The 19541-nt window shown below is 42.4% G+C and overlaps 1 protein-coding gene across 2 annotated transcripts in view; it reads left to right on the top strand.

Annotated features, from left to right (window-relative positions):
• mcu (mitochondrial calcium uniporter) overlaps window positions 1-18525 on the top strand; it is a 55725-nt gene extending 37200 nt beyond the window's left edge. Inside the window, exons 3-9 of one of the 2 annotated variants that reach the window (XM_034209743.1) lie at window positions 9565-9628; window positions 11421-11591; window positions 11827-11931; window positions 12028-12188; window positions 12645-12848; window positions 14464-14580; window positions 14732-18525. In XM_034209743.1, the coding sequence (XP_034065634.1) occupies window positions 9565-9628; window positions 11421-11591; window positions 11827-11931; window positions 12028-12188; window positions 12645-12848; window positions 14464-14580; window positions 14732-14812 (903 nt within the window). In that variant the 3' untranslated portion in view covers window positions 14813-18525. The remainder of the gene's footprint in view (window positions 1-9564; window positions 9629-11420; window positions 11592-11826; window positions 11932-12027; window positions 12189-12644; window positions 12849-14463; window positions 14581-14731) is intronic. The other variant, XM_034209744.1, reaches the window with a different exon arrangement.
• Window positions 18526-19541: the final 1016 nt, after the last annotated feature.

Genomic DNA, 19541 nt, shown 5'->3' with positions numbered 1-19541 from the left:
TGCATCCTTCTATGGTTCTCAGGGTGAGAATGTATTAAAGTGTTCATATTTGAAAGGTAATTACTAGGGATACATTATGTCTTATGTATTTTGTCCTGATGATCCAATAATGTATCAATTTGCCATCTATAATTTGCTTATTTTGTCTTCCATACTGTAGTCAACGTTTTATAAATCATCGACATCTGACAATGAATTGGTCAGTCCCTACCAGTATTCTTTCAAATACTCAATCAAACCCCAAAAGTGAACAGTCTTAATTCTTAAAAACTTAAAAGAAATAAAAAGGTTTATAGAAAATGTGAAGTATGGCAAACTAAGGAATTTGGCATTTTATTTAAAGGTACTTTAAAGCCCTCAGGGGCCCTCAGGGGCTGTTATGTGTTATGCTGTTATGTGTATCAGAAATGTCATATCTCAGTCGTTTCTGAATACCCGTTATGATGCACATGTTTTCATATTCAGTGTGACTTCTCAAGGATATCTCTGTTATCTATTATGAAGAAACCTTCAAAAATACACTTAGAAACATAGATAAAAGGTGTTTTCATAACTTCAGAGCTTGCCTGACAATTAAATTGGTACAAAGTTAGTTTTTTGGGCTCTTTGACAAAGCATTATTTGAGGGTCACACCATTAAAGCAAGCCAGGAGATGAAGCAGGCAGCTGAGGGAGAAGTGGAGCATCTTGTAGCCTTCAGCATCCCAGATGTGAGATAAAGCGGTGACCTAGAACTAATGCCCTGAACATGATATTTCATTCAATGTGGGTTTTAATAAGTGTTCTTGAACTTTGAGTCCTGGAGGGAATTGTTTTTGGAGAAGAAATCAATTTTGAAAGTTGTGTTTTGTGCCTCGTTAATGAACAGGTTATACCAATATTTCTGTCACACCGAGAAATCATGGCAGTTTGACAAACTATCCGGAGGCCAAACCTTGCTCCGTCCTTCTGTAGAATGTTGCTGTTTCCCCACCGCAGTGAGCAGCTACAGCAGAAACAAGAAAGCGCTTTCGACAGCGCAGTAGTGGTCCTCTGTGACCACTACTGCGCTGTCGAAATAACAAATGGGAGGTACTTTATTTCTCAATTCAAAACAAGTGTTTTATCTTCTACGATAATTAAAGCATCTCATGACAATGGGGAATGTTAGTGCAAAATGCAGCTCAGCTCTCAGAGGTGTGATTTCCAAGAGGATAATTCTAATGGTTGGAGGCTTCTAAGGACACAAGAGGTGCTAGGAGGAGGAGAAAGAAAGCAAGGATGATAAGAAGTGCTTATTCAGCAGCATTGATTGTTCTGATATGTGTGATGTGTTGGAGCTGCGGGCACCTTTTAACACTCTTGAGGCTTAATCAGGGTTGTTTGGATCAGATCGGACGAGTGTAGTTTGCGTAGTTCAATCCTGGATATGCATTCATTCTTTAAAGTAAGGTCTCAATTACCTTCAAAGAAAAAATTCTTCTTAAGCAAGAGGGAGTGGGGGAGAAAATACTAAAAGGATAAGGAGCAAGGAGTTCACGTAGCCTGCTACAGTAAGTGAGGCGCTGAGTGTTGCGTGACCTGCACAGAAATTACCACTGACACAAGCAGCTAGTGCCATCTGGTGTATGAGCAATAGGGCATGCAGACTGACCACACACACACATACTGCCTATGCATTATGCATGCAAACACAATTTAGAAATTCTGCACTGTTCTGATCTCTAAAGTGACCTGAGGAAGTCAGAGAAAGCAGATTCTGCCCCTTGGACGGATCGAGTCCAAAAGAGCCGTGAAGCTCAACGGCCCTGGCTATCCTTTAATCTCAGGCGTGATAGCCTGCACTGCTGTTTAGTAATGCATCAGGTCCCAGGGTGTTTCTCAATGTCGAGGAGTCTTGCTTGGTAGCACATGTACCTCCGAGTCAGTTGCTTCAGAAGCGAGGCAAGAATCCTTCCTAGCCTCCGAAAACGAAGAATTGTGGAACAGGCTAACAGGTGTGCAGGTGTGCGTCATACGCGAGCGCCGGCCTCGGTAGAATTCCAAGTATCCTGGACATTGGAACAGTCCTTCGGCGGGACTCAATGACGTAGTATCCTTGAAATAGTGGCTCTGGAGTAGCTTTCCTCGACATTGAGAAACACCCACTGTGTTGTCAGGATCTTACTGAAGTGTGTCGTAGAAACGAATTAATTCACAGGTGAGATTTTATCCCATGGATTAAGCAAGTCATGAGCTGGCATTAATTAATCAAAGCATTTCCAGTGTCTAAAAGGCAATTTATTGAAATGGAATGAAAGATTAAGCAGGAATTATTTAGATCTTGCTCTAACTTAGTGTGCAGTCTTGATGTTTGAAATGTTCTTATCAGGGAAGGTTGTTTTAACTATCAACTCTGCATTGCAGTGGGGAGGTCAGATTGCTTACAGGCTTTCTGTCGTTCGCGCTGTGCTTTCTCACCGTTTCCCTCTCAAATGTGTGAGTGGAGATTACTTAATACTGTGCCTTTTCAAGAATGTGCCTACAGATTTCATATCTGTTAATGGCTTTTACCAGACGAGGAACACAGGCGAGAGAAAAGGCGGCGTTTTCTTTGGTTACATAAGCTGTTGGGTGCTGTGATGGGGGAAATGATTCTTCTTATTACACTGTACTCAAATCCACTTTCTTCTGTTGCAACTGCGGAGTGCCCGCCTTATCTAGGTGTATATGTGCTTTTGTCTGTTTCTGAGGGGGCGGGAATGTGGGTGCGTGCGTGCTGTGGATTGTGAGTGCCTTTGAACGGGCGCAGTTCTGCTTTTCAACTAGTTAACCCCACGATGGAAGTGTGGGCAGCAAGGAGCTGAGTGGGAAGGACCTCGCCCCCGGAGCAAGGGGAGAGTGGAGGGGGGAGAGGCGCCATGCGGCAGAGCTGTGAGATATTAAAGTGGACTCATCAGCCATACTGCATCGCCCCATATGACTTTAACAGAACACTTGTATTACTTGATATATGAGCTACATTCTTTGTCAAATTAAATAACTTTTGCCCTAGTTTATGGCAATTCTGTTTTTCGGCATTTTCCGGCTATTTGTGTGACAAACAATATGTTTCGAGATGTTACTCCGTCTTCTGGGAAATTATGATTGACATTTTTAGAATCTTCTTACATTTATACAATTTATCAATTAACAGAAGAAAAACACTTACATTGTTTTGTTTTTTTCCTATTTCTTATTTGCTCCCTTTTGTTGTAAGTTAATGAAAATGTTATGCATATTTTAAGTAATTATATCAAATTAAAAAAATGTTTTCTAATTCAAATTGATCTTTAATTATTCCTCAAAAAATACTGCACACCAGAGGAAATTAAACAGTCTCAGTCAGCAGTCTCTTAATGTGCTATAAAACGGCAATTAAACTAGTAACTCAAGGATCCAAAAGAACTCTCACTGGTTTAATGAATAAGAGCATCGTCAACACAAATCCCTTTCAGCAGCACAAATGAAAGACACCGTTTATTTTCAATTTAATATATCATCAATCTCATTCTCGTATCCTTCACAATCCACATGGAAATAATGCTTTAAGTTGAGTCAGCGGATTGTCACAGCTGATTATTGGAACTCTGTTCAGTTAAGGTGGTCAATTTATTGTTTTTTTATCAGATTTTTGGTACACCTCTTGATAAATGTAGGGTGTTCTCACTATATGGCCTCTGTCTGTCCTCAACGCACTACTTATATTGATCTTTCCCAGCACTTATTTTATATACAGTAACCTCCCATTGACCCCACCTTGACCATGTCATGGTAGAGTAGCATGATGGAGAACTGCCCCCCCCCCCTCTGAAACTAGCTTTATCTCAAACGATTGGGTCATGTGAAAATTGATCTCAGCTCCTTAGATTGTAAATCCATCCTTTTGTACACCAGGGAAAGGAATTGAAAATATTTTAAAAGATGATTTAGATACATGTATGCATACATTAGATTTATAGTATTTGCTCTATTGACAAGGGTGAGGTATCCATGAATTATTTCCTGAACGACTTTGAATAGCTGCAGTGTTATCTGACCCGGGACAAGGCATTAGCACAGAGATAGATGTAGGCGTTGTGAAGAGAAATTCCAGTGTTTTCCCTCCTCTGAGGCTGCCATGAAATGGGAATTATGTCAGCGCTGGTGTCTGTTACACACACATTGTTATATCATGCTTGGCACACATAATCTTCCCTGTGGTGTTTCTGGAAAAATAAAAGGGTGTATTATGAGCAAAAAAGGATTTTTTAAAACTGCTGTCATTTTGTGTTCAGATCCAGTCATTACAACAAAGCTAAAAGAAGTGGCAGTGTGTATATATGCTATGTGTTGACAACTTCTGTAGTTGCCAGAGCTCAATACATTTTGTCAAATAGATATCATGATTTGATTGAAAGGTATATATCTCTATTTTGAGTCAGCTGTTACACTTAAACACTAGCTTGGTGTTGCTGTGAAGCAGAATTAACAGAAGTTAGAATAGAACAGAAAGATCTAGAGTTCGCTAAAAGTAATAGATATATGTTTGGGATATATCCTAAAAGCAGTGGCGAACCGTGTCTATCACAACTGGACCTTCTGTAGACACACACACACACCCGCCGCCGCCCCCTCCGCGGCATTATAATGTCCGTCTTTTCACTGAATTGTCGTCTTGAAAATGGTACTCACAACAATTCCGCAACAACTTCATCTTCACCTGTTGCACTTGTCGTTTCAACATTAAAAACAATAAAACGGCATGAATTGCTTCGTCGCATAGATCCTCGGTCTCGAGCCAGTTAACTAGCGGGCCTTCTAGAATACCCTGGAACCGAGGGAAACTCTGAAAGAATACGCCCATTGGCTACAAATCAATATTTGATTGGTTGATCAAACTGTCAGTCCAAACGTACTTTCTCATTCAGTGCAACGGCCAGGGCATCCTATCAAGGATGTAGAATACCTTGGTTGAAGGATATTCTACCCAGAGACCCAGAACAAGATCTGATTGGTTTCTTTCTTTTCTAACACAAAACCACTGAAATGCGTAGTGCATGGTCCGAGAAGGACAAACAAATCAACGTAACACTGTAATATTACAGATCAACAACACAGATACAATTCTCATTTATTCATTTTACATACATTTTATTTATATAATTAAATCGATTTTTTGTTTGTTTTATCTGAGTGTTCCAGGGTATTCTCTGAATACCTTGAAGGCCCTGACGGTTCGCCACTGCCTAAAAGTAATAAACAGTTTACAAAAAGTAAACTTAAAGTAAGGCATTAAAGGTTGAAAAGTCCTCCATGTGCATAATGTCCAAACAGACTATGAAAACATTAGTGTATGACAGTTTTTCTCAAACTTTTTCATACCAAGGACCACTTAACCAATAAAAAAACACTCGCGGACCACCTAACTCCACAAATATCCAAAAACACATCGTTTTTTACAAATCGCCTGAAAATTGTACAAACAAGTGGCAACATGTGTGATGAAGGTGCTTATCTGGGCTATATCATGCAATCGAAAGTGAAACTTAAGCTCGTTCCATTGCGGAGATATTCCCGCGAGAGTGCGAAAAACTTAAAATGTATTTATTTAAAATGTGAAATTTTACCAATATACTCACGGACCACTAGGGGGCGCTCACGGACCACCAGTGGTCCGCGGACCACACTTTGAGAAGCACTGTATGATATCATCTTTCATATAACCAGCATCCAGTTTAAGATGATTGACAGGTGGTGACACGGCCGTTGGGATAGCTATGAAAAAATCTACTGTATACATAGTGGGTTCTAGCTAAATAGAGAATTCTAACATAAAAACAAGACGTCATATATTTTTGACTCATGCCGAGATGTGCTAAAATAACCCAGTTTGTTTTTAGCTTTGGCTGAACAACACTGGCAGTCCACACTGAGAGCTGCTCTGCTAACAGGAGGTGGAGACTGGTAAATTGTGCACATTTCTCCACACACATAATCTGAACTGAAATGAGAGCAAGGATCTGAGTCGTGTTGCTGGAATTTGACCCTGCAAAGAGAAACGTTTGCACATAGGGAGATATTGATAGTAGGCAGAGCTGCAGCGGCTTCACTCTCAAAGGTTGTGTGCCGATCCCTCCCTGGGTTTATATGATGTGTGGATTTTCTTTTTTCCTGGCACCTCTTTGTGCAATTGCTACGTTGTTGTACTCTCAGCATGATTTATCTTTACTGCAGATCCATATTGTATCTACGTTACGTGAGAGCAGGGAAGGACTCAGTATGGACCTCTACTCAGAAGCTTTATATTTTCCTCAGTGTATCAAATGTATTTTCCTCTCCCACAGATAATATTGTTTGATTTATTGGGTCCCCGTGGGCTTTGCATGTACGAAAGCGGGTTTGAAATGGAGGATTGTTCATTTTTTATTTGAAGGAAACACGTGGTATGATGAGATGCAGAGGAAATTAAAGCGCAGTGCAGATGAGAATTGAGAGTAGATCAAAACTAGCACACCAGGATTCAGTGTGAGTAAGGGAGGGATGGAGGGAGGGAGGGTGGGTGAATACGAGGGGCAACCCCCCTTTCTAGACGAGGGATTCCTTTACTGCAGTGATCAGCAGTCCCCCCCCACCCCCCTCCTCTCCTCCCAGCAAGTCTACTGCTCCTGTCCTCGCTCCCTCTGCTTTTCATCACACTCTCTCTTCTCTTCTCATCTCTCCCTCCCTTCCTCTGTTTCCCTTCATCTCTCTTTTCTTGCCACCATACTACTCACACGGTACAGTCACGTTTCTGTGTCTGCTGCAGGGTACAGTGTACGCAGCACATGGTTAGAAATGCACTTTGTGAATCACACCGTTTTACTCCAGTCTTCATTTCTCTCCATCGCTCCCTTGCTGCCGCTCCATTTATCCTTGCATCCTCTCTCCTCTCCTCCTCCACACCTCTTTCACTCCTGCAGCTCATCTGTCCATCTTCCAAAGCCGATGTCGATTGCCCGTTTTCTTACTCTCTCCCTCTCTTACCCCGTATGACATTGATTCCAAGGTTGCTGTGCTATTGACTGCTGCTTCGCTGTTAAATATTTCAGGCAGCCTTTCAGTGGCTGTGTGCCGAGGAATAGAAGGAGGAGGGGAGGGGGGGGGGGTCTCGCTCAAGCGTTCTGCAACTACCGCTGACACACAGGCTGGTGAACAGACGGGTGGACACAAACACACACACACCACCTGCACACAGAGGTACATTCACACGTACATGTAATTCTGCTAATGGGTGTACATGCAAACCAACCCCCTATTTGTGGGGATGAGGAGGGGATGTTGAGGGTATTTTGGCGACATCTTTCCGCCAGGCTTCAAGCAGCTGAAGTTAATGAACGAGCGGAGCAGTGCAGACTGTGCAGATATTCCAGACCGGCCAAAACGCCTCTCTCAGCATGTCATCTGATCAGCAGCCTGTTTGGGCTCTGCTTGGTGCCACGGGACATCATTTAGCATTCTCATTTAGGACACACACAAACAAACACACACACACACACACACACACACACACACACACACACACACACACACACACACACACACACATCTGTCGTCTTTGGCCTGATGGTTTGGAAAAGACACAAGTTTAACAATCCTGAAGTGAGGACACATACATATCTCTGGAGCTCGGTTTTAAAGTGGATCTGCATCACTGCTGCAGATATTTTTTTCACATTTTCTAATCTCTGCTTTTTACAAAAATAGAAAATAAAGTTTTCAAGAATCGTTTGATTTCTGATGCAGCAAGAACACTACAAATGTGTATATCAGCAAGCACTCCGCCTGTGGCCCCTCACTGAGCCTCTGTGTGGCGCATAGGCAGTGTTGCATTGAGGATGATGAAAACAGCAGTGAAGAAGATCTAGAGCTGACAACAGACTGGTTAGCACCTCGTTACTAATTCATATCAGTCATTGGCAGCTATTGACAATTCACAGCATTTTTCATGGTTCTAAGGGACAGTTGTTTGTGTTTATCTTAACATTGACCCCTCCACAACGGAGATGAGATGATTGGCAGACACATTCCCTGATCGAAATCCTGGACTTTAACCAAGAGTGTTTGATTGGCGGCTGTGTTTGTCAGGTAGATGCTTGATTTCCCTGACATATCGTATTTTGTCAATTTTGCATACAGTTGAACACTGTCTGCCTGTATTGTAGGATGAACCATACAAGGCTTTGAGAATACTATAGAAATGTGACCCGCCAATGAAACATGATATACTTGTTGAGGTCCATGCAGTCACTGTGCCCTCTCATGTGTCATACGATGGATATAGCACCTTGAGTTTCCTTTGTTGCCGCATGTATCACAGGACATCTGTACTGCGGTGGTCCACCATTTTCTGGCTGCCTAGTGAATAAATGCCGTGATAGGTAGACAGGTATTCAGGTAGCTTGTGTTTTGCTTACTTCTCTGATTCCAGGGAGCATATGTTCGCAGTGACAGCATATACACTTCAGTGCACACATCCCGCATACGTACACCTGCTCTCCCCTGGGATAACTGTCAGTGTCTTGGGTCTTAAAGGATATGTTAGTGAAGAACATTGGATTTTGACTGAGTGACAGTCAGATTGTGTGCATGTCATAAATCTGTTAACCATCTGTTTTAAAGCATTGACAGTGTGCAAGACGCCCTGTTCCTCCAGAGATTGAAAGGTTAATGAATGTGTGATTTAGTGGTTGATGCTCTGCTCTCATAGGAGAACGTATGTGTTAACATATTCATTTGCAGAACTACGGTGTCTCAAACCACGACAAATTGGAAGAGAAACCAATCCTTTTTTTTAGGTGTAAAAGCAAATTGTGTCTGCGTTTGTGCACATAACTAAAAATGAATCTCTGTTTTCGCCCCCTGGCATTCTTTCTTCTTTTCGATATCCTCATCTCTGATCTTTCTGTGTAGTGTGAGGAGATCTGGCAGCACGATAATGCTTCATCGCCGCTCAGCATAAAACGTGACGAGTCCTGTAATTCGAAGCATGTGCCGACACTCCTACTTTGCTGGGTGTACACTAGCAACAGAAGAAAAAAAAGAGGGTTTCCCCAAGCTCTGCTCCTCTGTTCGTATTCCTTCTTTCCTCCCTCCCCCCTCCCTCACACACTCGCTAACTCCAGGCTGTGACACAACTGGAGAATTTATACTGAGATACATTCATGCTGCATTTGGCTGCCTTCTCTGTAGTGTGTCTCCCACTGTGGTGGATTCCTCCAAGTGGGGTTTTTCTGTGCCCGAGTACTGGTGTATTTAGACGTGGGTTTTTTTTATGCGTCATCCCCTTTGTAAAATATTTCCGAGAAGCTGCAGTTGGATCTGCACTTCTTGGGTGGGGCCTGAATGTCTGAACATTTCTAGAAACTTACACAAAGGGAAGCCATTTTGTAACGTAATACACAGTCAGTCCTGCACATTGAGAATCAGAGAAGTAAACGGGACAGAGTAAAGTCATGTTGCCGAGTGTCACACTTAACATTAGATATAAAATATCTGTGTACAAATGGAAAATAACAGCTTTCTGCCCTTCTCTCTTTCTGCCTGCAGGTTTGGAGGGGCGCCCCCACATGGCACGGCCAGAGACTGTTGTGTTCCTCCGCCACTCCAGACGGTAAGTCCTCATCCTAGTTCATCCACCTTATTTCTGTCCACACCAGCAATATCAAGGATTTCCCCCAAATCCAGCCTCTTTCTCCTCGCTCGAGATAAATGAGCTCTGTTATTAAAAGAATTCCGCATTGATCAGACAACGACCCGAGGCTTGTTTGGAATTAACATCCAGAACTCATTCATATGGAATCTGTCTCGGGGTAGCATCTGCTCATCTGTGTGAGAGGCAGGAGAGATGGAGAGCGTTAACCAGAGGGAGGAGGAGAGAAGTGGGGGTGAGAGGAGGAGGCAGCACTGCAGAACATGCTGGTTTTTAAAAGTGCTCCTTGATAAATGTAGGATAGGACCTTCACACTTTAAGCAGTGTGCCTGAGGAGAAAGGGAACAGGTGCAGCTGTGACACTGGGGACAAGGTTTCAAATTGTCACCATAACAGAGGAGTGGGATGAAATAAAATGTCTGCATCTCTGCGTCTTTGAACATGGTCAAGAGGCCCTTGCCGGCTGATTCCCTTCTGAGCCCAAGCACAGATCTGCTGATTCACTGCGGTGGGCACGCAGGAACACATTGTTGGGTGCAGCAGCAACAAGGCAGCTCAAATCACCTCTACCTCTACCTCACACACACACACACACACACACACACACACACACACACAACACCACACACACACACACACACACACACCACACACACACACACACACACACACACACACACACACACACACACACACACACACCACACACACACCACACACACACACACACACACACACACACACACACACACACACACACACACTCACAGCCCTCTCCATTGATTCGTGGCTCTGTCATTTGGGGCTATTCAGCACGGTAATGGCTACAGCTGTGTGCCTTCATTATAACCATAGTTTGGTTACGCACCATAAGAGCTGGATTACAGAAAAATATAGTGCCACTAAGCAGAAACTCAAAAATAAAACACAAGTTCTTAGGGTCGTGCTACAGCACAGAAGGAACTGCACACTTAAAACGGAAACACATTCAGTTCAGTCCCAGGGACTCATTCATTTCATTCTTCTTATTGTGTTGCTGCTATGAAAAACCAAAACATTTCATGCATTGTGGGTCTTCCTGATGGTCAGTCCCAGCACATACGCATCATTTGGAGGTCTTCCTATGAGAGCAACAAATATCAATAGTTGGCATCAAGGAATCGACATAACAGCTCTATGAGGGAAAGGTTAGCAATATTATGCCGTATTGATTTTCAACAACTGACAGTCGACATTATGCCTATTTTTTGGCAAAAACAGCTGTCAGTGCATTTCTTTGTTTATTGTGTGGGAGCACTGATGTTTGAGATTTAGTCTGTTGAATCAGGATTTATGTAGGATTTACGAATAATTCTGAATAAGTTTGCAGATACTGTATGCATTTAACACAATCTCAGTAAGTGCTACTAACATAGATCCATTTGTTTATTATATGTCAACTTTAATAATTGCTGACTATTCTGTCAATTTATTGTTTTTGAGTAATTTTCCAAGTCCAAATAATCTGATTCTAGCTTATAAATGTGAATATTTTCTGCTTTCTTTACTCCTATATGAGTAATATATATTGTGTGGCAATGTGTGAAAGATATGGTCATAGTACAGGAATTTAGGTTAACATAATTTATTTTACGTTGAATAAATGCATTGAACATTGTTATGTTTAGAAGCAGAGTTATCATTATAGCTCATCTGCACCTTCAGGTGTCATTTTAAATTGTCATGTTCTTGCGTGCCCCCCCCCCCCTCAAAGAGGTGACAGTGGTGTATCAGAATGGGCTGCCGGTGATCTCAGTCAGTTTGCCGTCCCGGCGAGAGCGCTGTCAGTTCACCCTCAAGCCTCTCAGCGACAGTGTGGGAGTTTTCCTGCAACAGCTCCAGGCCGAGGACAGAGGCATCGACCGTGTAGCCATCTACTCCACGGGTACGCACACACACACACACACACACACACACACTCCTGCTGCATCCATTTACCCCAGCAGGTTGTTCATATACACACTTGAGATCTTACTCTTTAGTGTGTAACTGCCCTCCCTTTCCACTCATGATAATCGGACAGCCTGATTATCAAGAGACGTGGAGGGTGTTTGAAGTGGTTACCCATCAGCGCTCCTTCTTCTCACCGCCCCCTTCATCACATTTGTCTCTCTCTGCAGATGGAGCGAGGGTCGCCTCCTCCACAGGAATAGACATCCTGCTGCTGGATGATTTCAAGCTTGTCATCAACGATACCACACACCTTGTGCGACCACCACGGAGAGGTGAGGACTGTCAAAGAGATTTAGGGGAGAGTAATTGTTTTATTGCCATCAGATGTGTTGTATTAAAGCCTGTTTATGTGAATGCATTTCCTTCAGAGCTACTACCCCACGAAGAGGGAGAGAGGCTGAATGACGTCAAGTTTCTGGTGCAGCAGCTCTACACCACCCTACGCATTGAGGAGCACCAACTCAGCAAGGAACGCGAGCTGATTGGACGACTTGAGGACCTCAACTCTGAACTCCGCCCCTTAGAGAAGGTCTGACTTCCTTAACAAGTTCAACTGTTCTGATATTTGTGTTGTTGGTTACACAAGTACATTTCTCCTCTTTACTAGACTCATGAATAATCACAAGGGTTTTCACCAGCCAACCAAGTGTTAATTAAATAATTGAAGGTGACTTAGCAATTAAACAATTTGCTCAGTGAAAGCCAAAGGAGCTGCTCTGAATTTCCTCTCATCTGCATTAGTTCAAGATATCAGGCCGTTTTTCCAATCAGCCTTTAAGGAATACCACTCAAAGTCTGACTAGCTGAGCCAACCTGATTTTGGATAAGGGTCTCTGAAGGGTCTAATCATGGCTGCCTTGGGCCTCTATTCTTTTTACAGCTGAAAATCAATAATGCTTTCTTCCTCACTACATTTTCAATACATCTCCACTTCCTTTTGATCCAGCTGACTCTTTTGTTCTTCTTGTTGTTGACTTCTGTGCAGATGAGGGTGGATCTGAATAGGAAGGCAGAGCGGCGTACCACCTTGGTGATGTGGGGTGGCATGGCGTACATGGCCACCCAGTTTGGTGTACTGGCCCGACTCACCTGGTGGGAGTACTCCTGGGATATCATGGAGCCCGTCACCTACTTTATCACCTACGGCACGGCCATGTTCATGTACGCCTACTACGTGCTTACTCGCCAGGTGAGAAATAAACAAGACAAACACACCAATATATACAGTATGCATAATTAATGATTGAAGTGAAGTTTGATTGCATCTTCTGCTGCTGTGAGGGTGAGGAATGTTATGATGACATCAATCTTAACAATCTATTATTGATTGTCTTGTTTGCTATGTGGGTGTTGTGAACTGGGGTTGTATGAGGTGTTTGTCCATAGGCGTAGTATTACTTATTGTGTTACTTTGTAGATTTAAAGGATTGGTTTGAACTCACCAAAGTCACACAATTACTCAATCTTACTAATGGTTGCAGTAACCGCCATGTTCTGCAAGGAGATACATATTGTGATTGCACAAGTACTCTGTGCGCTTTGGAGCTTTAGTTAGAAGGGCTTTGTACACCCTATAAACCCACTTAAAAAATCCAGACTATTCTATTTAAAGGGGCCCTACTTTACTAATCTTTAGGTTTCATGATTGTATTTTGTGCCTCTGCTTTGACATGTTTACATGCTTTAATGTTCAAAGTGATTTATTTGCCTTACTTTTCCCCTTCTGTCTGAAACCAGAGCCCAGTCTGCTCTGATTGGTTAGCTGGCTGACTCTGTTGTGATTGGTCAACAGTTGGCCAACCCCTTAGCCTATCGCGTACAATGTGATGTAGTGCTTGCTAACTGAAGGGCGAATGTTATGTAGTGCTGCCACTATGTTTGGGAAGTAAATAAAGGATTCCAATTGAGGCATTTCAGGCATTCATAAAAACCTATATTACAACCTATAAAAACGCATAATAGGGCCCCTTTAAAATATATAATAAAGCAAATAAGGCCAAAGTGTCTGTAACTCAGGTTTTTCCAATATAAGGTAATGCTTCCTCTTAACTTTTGCCAATGAAAAAAAGCAATCTGAACTTATATAAATTGTATTTAATGACATTATGTATACTAAATACACTCTGGGCGGTGGTGGCGAAGTCGATAGGGACTTGGCTTGGCAACTGGAAGGTCACCAGTTCAAGTCCCGGCAAGACTAAGTGCTACCGAGGTGTCCCTGAGCAAGGCACCGTTCCCTACACTGCTCCCCGGGCGCCATTCAAAATGGCAGCACACTGCTCCTAACACTAGGATGGGTCAAATGCAGAGAAACAATTTCCCCACGAGGGATTAATAAAAATCCATCTCCTAAAGGTTTAGCTGATTCATCGTAAGGTTATCACCACATTAATCCTATTTATAACCTAGTGGGAACAGTTCTGTTTTGTTTTTTCTCTCTCCAAATAACGTGACACTATCGATTCCTTTAGAGAAATTGTCTTCTATGGCATTCTGCAGAAACTCTTTGAGCAACCAGAGAACAAAGCATTACGGTAATGAAATTCTCTCTTAGCTGCACCCTGCATTAATTAGTATTATGTTTAGCTATTTACAAGGCTGGTCTGGTGGCAGTGTTGCCCTTCACTAAGCATTCATTAATATCCGCTGTCTTCTAACTCCCAAGGACACAGAGTCCATTTTATGTTGCATTTCTCCGTGTTGGGATTTGACCCAAGTAACAGCAAGCAGAACATGGACAATATGATCTGATAATCGTGTTTCTCTTACAAACTGCTCTATCTGTGCTTCTCCATAACCTGTAGGAGTATATTTACCCCGACGCTAGAGACAGACAGTATCTGCTGTTCTTCCACAAGGGGGTGAAAAGGACACGCTTTGACATCGAGAAGTACAACCTGCTGAAGGATGATATTGCTGAGGTACAGTTGCTAGATATCTTGTGATGTAAAATGAGTCACACTGGGGATTCTCACATTTTTACAGTTGAATACTGTAACTGCTGTACAAAGACATGTTTTCATCCCTGTTCCCCACACACTCATATTTCTTCTCTCCTCGGCTCCCCCCCAGGTGGAGTTGGATCTGAAGCGTCTTCGGGACCCGCTCCAGCTCCAGCTCCCAGTCCAGCAGCTCACCTCCAGTAAAGATTGATGGGAAGAGTGACTCCCCTCCTCTCTCAGCTCCTGCAACTTCCTTTTCCTCCTCCCACTTCCGTCCAACACCCTCCTCCCTCCCAATTTACCCCAAACTCTCTCCTCCCCCATCCCTCCCACACCCAATAACCCCATCCCGTTCTCGACTGTGAGAGTTAGTTTTCCCCCTTTTTTTTCCCTTCTTTTTTCTTTTTTTTCTTTCCTGACTGAAAACTCCAGTTGGAATTGCAAGAGGATAACCGCTAAAAAAAAATCAAAGATAGGATGGCGAGAGTACCGGGAACTTGAAAAAACTCTCCCAGCCGAAGGAAGGGTGAGGATGATGAAAAGGACAACGATGATGAAGGAATAAAACTGGGCACTATGGATACGCCTCAAGTCTCCGGAGGGACAGCCTGCAGGGAACTTCAGGGGGCAAACAGGACTCATTATCACACCTCTAGACACAGAGGGGCGCTGATTGTGGAGTGTGTGTGTGTGGGGGACTTTCAGGGTACAATGGGACACCGACCCTGGCCGATTTGAGGGTCGACACACCCGCTTAATCCGGCTTCCTCTTGCAGTCAAACTGTCGGCACACACACCTTCTCTTGGTTGGGGCAGGAGTCTCTATCCCACACGTTTTACAAGGAAGTCCTGACTGTAGTCGCACCACCAGGGGACCTCCGTCTTCCTGTGGCTGAACTCTGCTGCCTCTCCCTCCCTGGGCCCCGCCTTCTCCAGGTGACGGACAGCTGTCCCTCCCAGTGTGACCTTTCCTTGCAGGATATAGGCATGACGACGCCTCGTTTCCTCTTCCTGTTGACGTCCTGTAGCGGCCCGGGTCTGCGCAAGTATGAGAGTACTACCGACAACAACATCACTGTGTGTTCTTTTACTCCGAAAAAAATATTTTGGCACTTTTTATTTTGAAAGCCATAGTATATTTGTTATGAAAAGAATATAAATATATATATGTATACAATCAAATAAACAGATGACCAGAGGCTAGTTTTTTTCAGTGGGGGGAGGAGCTCTCTTACAAACATCATTTAATCAGAAACTAATTTACATCCTCTTGAGATCTTCTGCCATGAAAGGTCCTCTGCTAACAGTCCAGCGCACGCACACACACACACACACACACACACACACACACACACACACACACACACACACACACACACACACACACACACACACACACACACACACACACACACACACACACACACACACACACAGCAGTATAAAGTATGCATTCACTACTAACTATTTCATATATTGTCCTGACAAATACACAATGTATTTCACAGTAACTACGTCTTGGTTGGGCGTAAGGCTCCTGTGCATGGCCACCAAAGGGGGGAATCTATGTTGAAATCAGGGTGAAAATGACTGATCGGAATTGATTTTGAGCAACGCAGAATGTCGATGTGGATAATGCCATGCTTGACCTCTATAATCATCTCACGAACACAAAAAATGCTGCGGAAATGCTTAATGAAGGGGTTAAAATGTGCAGTGACCATTGTCTCAGAGAAACCCACAGGCTTGTATATCTGATGAACTGAGTGGCTTTAGAAACAAGTAAAGCCTCATTATACAGCAGGAGTAATCCGCCTGCAATCCTTTTCCCACAATATCATATATATAATTTCTCCTTTTCCAATCCAAAGTCTTGTTCTTGGAGGTGAAAAATGACCATTTCCAGATTTTCAGTGACCTGGCCTTTAGCTTAGCAGCATGTGATGTGCTTTTCAACATAAGATTTGTATAGGATTCTCCTTCACAAAGCTTATAGACAAAGTAACAGAAGGCTGAATCTAAAAAAAAAAGAAGTGTTTTGGCATTTATTCACAGAGGCTTTTTTTTTGTTTTCTCCTCCCACTGTTGCTGTAACGCCCCCCTGCTCCCTCGAAGGCAAGGCAGGGTAGACTGCATGCTGTGGTATGCCCTCAGTAGAAATGTGTGAATGTGTAGGAGCATTATTGCAATTTTGTACTTAATTGGACACTTTTCTTTGCCACATCTAGCTGAAGTCTCACCCCCCCCTGATTGAGGTTGAATCAGAAGCCATATGTTACATTTTTTCCATTTTGGGATGGTCACTGAATAAACCGTTGTTTGGCTTTACTTAGCTTTCTGTTCTGAAGACTTCACCCAAAACTGCTGTAGATGGCCTCTGCAGAAAAGCAATGACTTGACATCCCCTGAACATGAACATCCTGCATGTGTGCCTCGTGTGGACAGTCGGCTGAATCCTACTGCAGAGATCCATGTTTAACTGCAGATTTTGTATTAAATGCATGATTTTAGCTCAAATCAGAAGTTATTCATGCAGATTTCAAGGCAGGAGTTGGTCAAATCTGTTAGTGTGTGTGTGTGTGTTTTATCTCCAAGGAAATTGGTTCCTCTTGGATGACTAATCATTTAAAAGGTAGATAATAATTAAGTTATCTGTAGAAAAGCAATGATATGATCATTGAGAAAGTAAATCTCTCATTTAGAATGCACCTTTATTCAAAGGAAGGAACACATTTACATTTTTGAGAGTGGAAATCAACTTTATTGTGCGCCTGTGAATGCATGTGTCGGTTTAATACACGTCTTGACAAGTTGGTGCATTGTGGGCAAAGTTTAGATCATTCATGAATCCTTTTCCTCTAATCACTGACTGGTAGAAAATTAATTCCGCCCTCATCCCACTTCATCACACACACACATACACACACACACACACACACACACACACACACACACACACACACACACAGTGACGTTGGTGTTTCCTTGGAGATGTACTGTGGCAGGTGAGAGAGCCGCTGTCTGCAGTCCGATCCTCCCCTCTGCGGTTTCCACACAACTCACCATCACCTCCTCTTTTTATCACGCCATCCACCGTTTATTGCCTTGTTTTTTTCTCATTTCTTTTTTAAAAAGCTAAATATATCAAATATAGGGAAACTTTATTATAAAGAGGGTGTTGCATGAATGTATGTTTACATGGGAAATTATGTGAAAAATAAAAAAGACGATTTATCAACAAAAAAAATAAACTGCAGAGATAATTTAAGAACGTTGTTTGTAGAGATTCCTAGATATAAAGGGCAGTGGACAGGGCTGCGACTTTAGAAATGCCCTGCCAAATCTGACTTAAATCCCAGCCAACCAACTGCTCAAACCCTACTCCCATCCTCACCTTATTTACTCCCATAAACCCCTCCCTCAGAGTGCATTAATGATCCCCAAATGGAAGGATAAAACACCCTCCATCCTCGATGCACCTGTAAAGGAGGAGACCTCATGACCTCGGTTACTAACGTCCTGGATTTAAGTCCAAAGAAAGAGTCAGGCTTTTTCGGGGATCACCTCCCATTCTCGTCCCTCTCTCCCGTTATTTTCATCCACCCTCAGTCTTTTTTCCTCCAAAGCGACATTATTATTCTATGTTTTCAAAGTGTGTTATGTTTTTAATATCTTGTTTGTCTGCACTTACAATAAGATGTTTTAAAATGCCTATAGAGTGACGCAGAATATGAGATTGAAATGAACTTGTACTCCATTCTGACCTCTAATTTTATTTCGTTGTTCTTGTCTGTTTTTCTTCTGTTGACATGATGCTGTAATGTTGGCAAAAAAGAAAAATGTAAAATCCTGTATCATTTATGAAATATGTATAAAAGAGAAATGTAATTCAATTATCAATAAAATCCTTATCCAGTTTTTGGAGACGGTGGTCCAGTTGACGTTTTTGGTGTTCTCACTGGAAGTGATTAATGGTCATATTTCAGGAATTAACATGAAGCAGCTTCTCAAGGTCTTGACCACCATCTCCGGATCTCCTTGGCCTCCAGCTCTTCCTCTACAGGACATCCTAAGAGATAGACCTGAGAGAATACACTGTTTGTATACAATAGGTAAGTGACGCACAGTTACTAGAAAATAGAAACGTATAAAACTTTAGGAAACAAATTGAAAGAGAAAGAAGATTTAAGATCCTTCTAAAGGTAAAGTAAAAGGTAAATATCATTTTAAATAATGCTTTTTTCATTACTAGTTTGTATGCACATGCTATAGCTATATGCTAATGTGTAGCTTGTAAAATCTTTACCAATTTGGCCATCTTGCCATCCATTTTGACTGATCATGGTGTTTGATGAAAGGTTGGGGAATCAGCAAGGTTTTCATATTTGTGCTAAGGGCAACTTGAACAACCACCAAATTAAATAGATGATAGATAGATAGATACTTTATTGATCTGAAAAAAAGTGAAATTCTTGTTACAAGAGCAGCAGTGTGTTTAGGTATTACAATATTTAAAACGATGGAATAAAGTATTGACATAATAACATCAAAAACTAAACGGCACATTTTGAATGACATTTCTCTTTAAGCCCAAAAGGTTCCCTTATTGGTGGCACCAGAAGCAAGGTAAAGGTCAACAAAGCAACAGGCTTCAGCCTTTGTGGACCATGATATGTGTTTACAAATGTACAAGATCCATTCAGATTTAACATATTTTAGTGTGGTCCAAAATGACCGTTTACATTGACATCCACATGCCTTTCCTCTAGTAGTGGCAAAAAAAACGCTGATACTGCAACACACACACACACACACACACACACACACACACACACACACACACACACACACACACACACACACACTACAAGAAACATAAACATTGTCAGTATATTTAGAAAGCCAACTTATTTAATCACATAAAAAGTACAGTGTGTTCC

Source organism: Gymnodraco acuticeps, unplaced genomic scaffold, assembly GCF_902827175.1.
Source record: "Gymnodraco acuticeps unplaced genomic scaffold, fGymAcu1.1, whole genome shotgun sequence".
NCBI classification, from domain to species: domain Eukaryota; kingdom Metazoa; phylum Chordata; class Actinopteri; order Perciformes; family Bathydraconidae; genus Gymnodraco; species Gymnodraco acuticeps.
The sequence above is the reverse complement of the archived record's forward strand: the minus strand, read 5'-3'. Positions and strand labels throughout refer to the sequence as shown.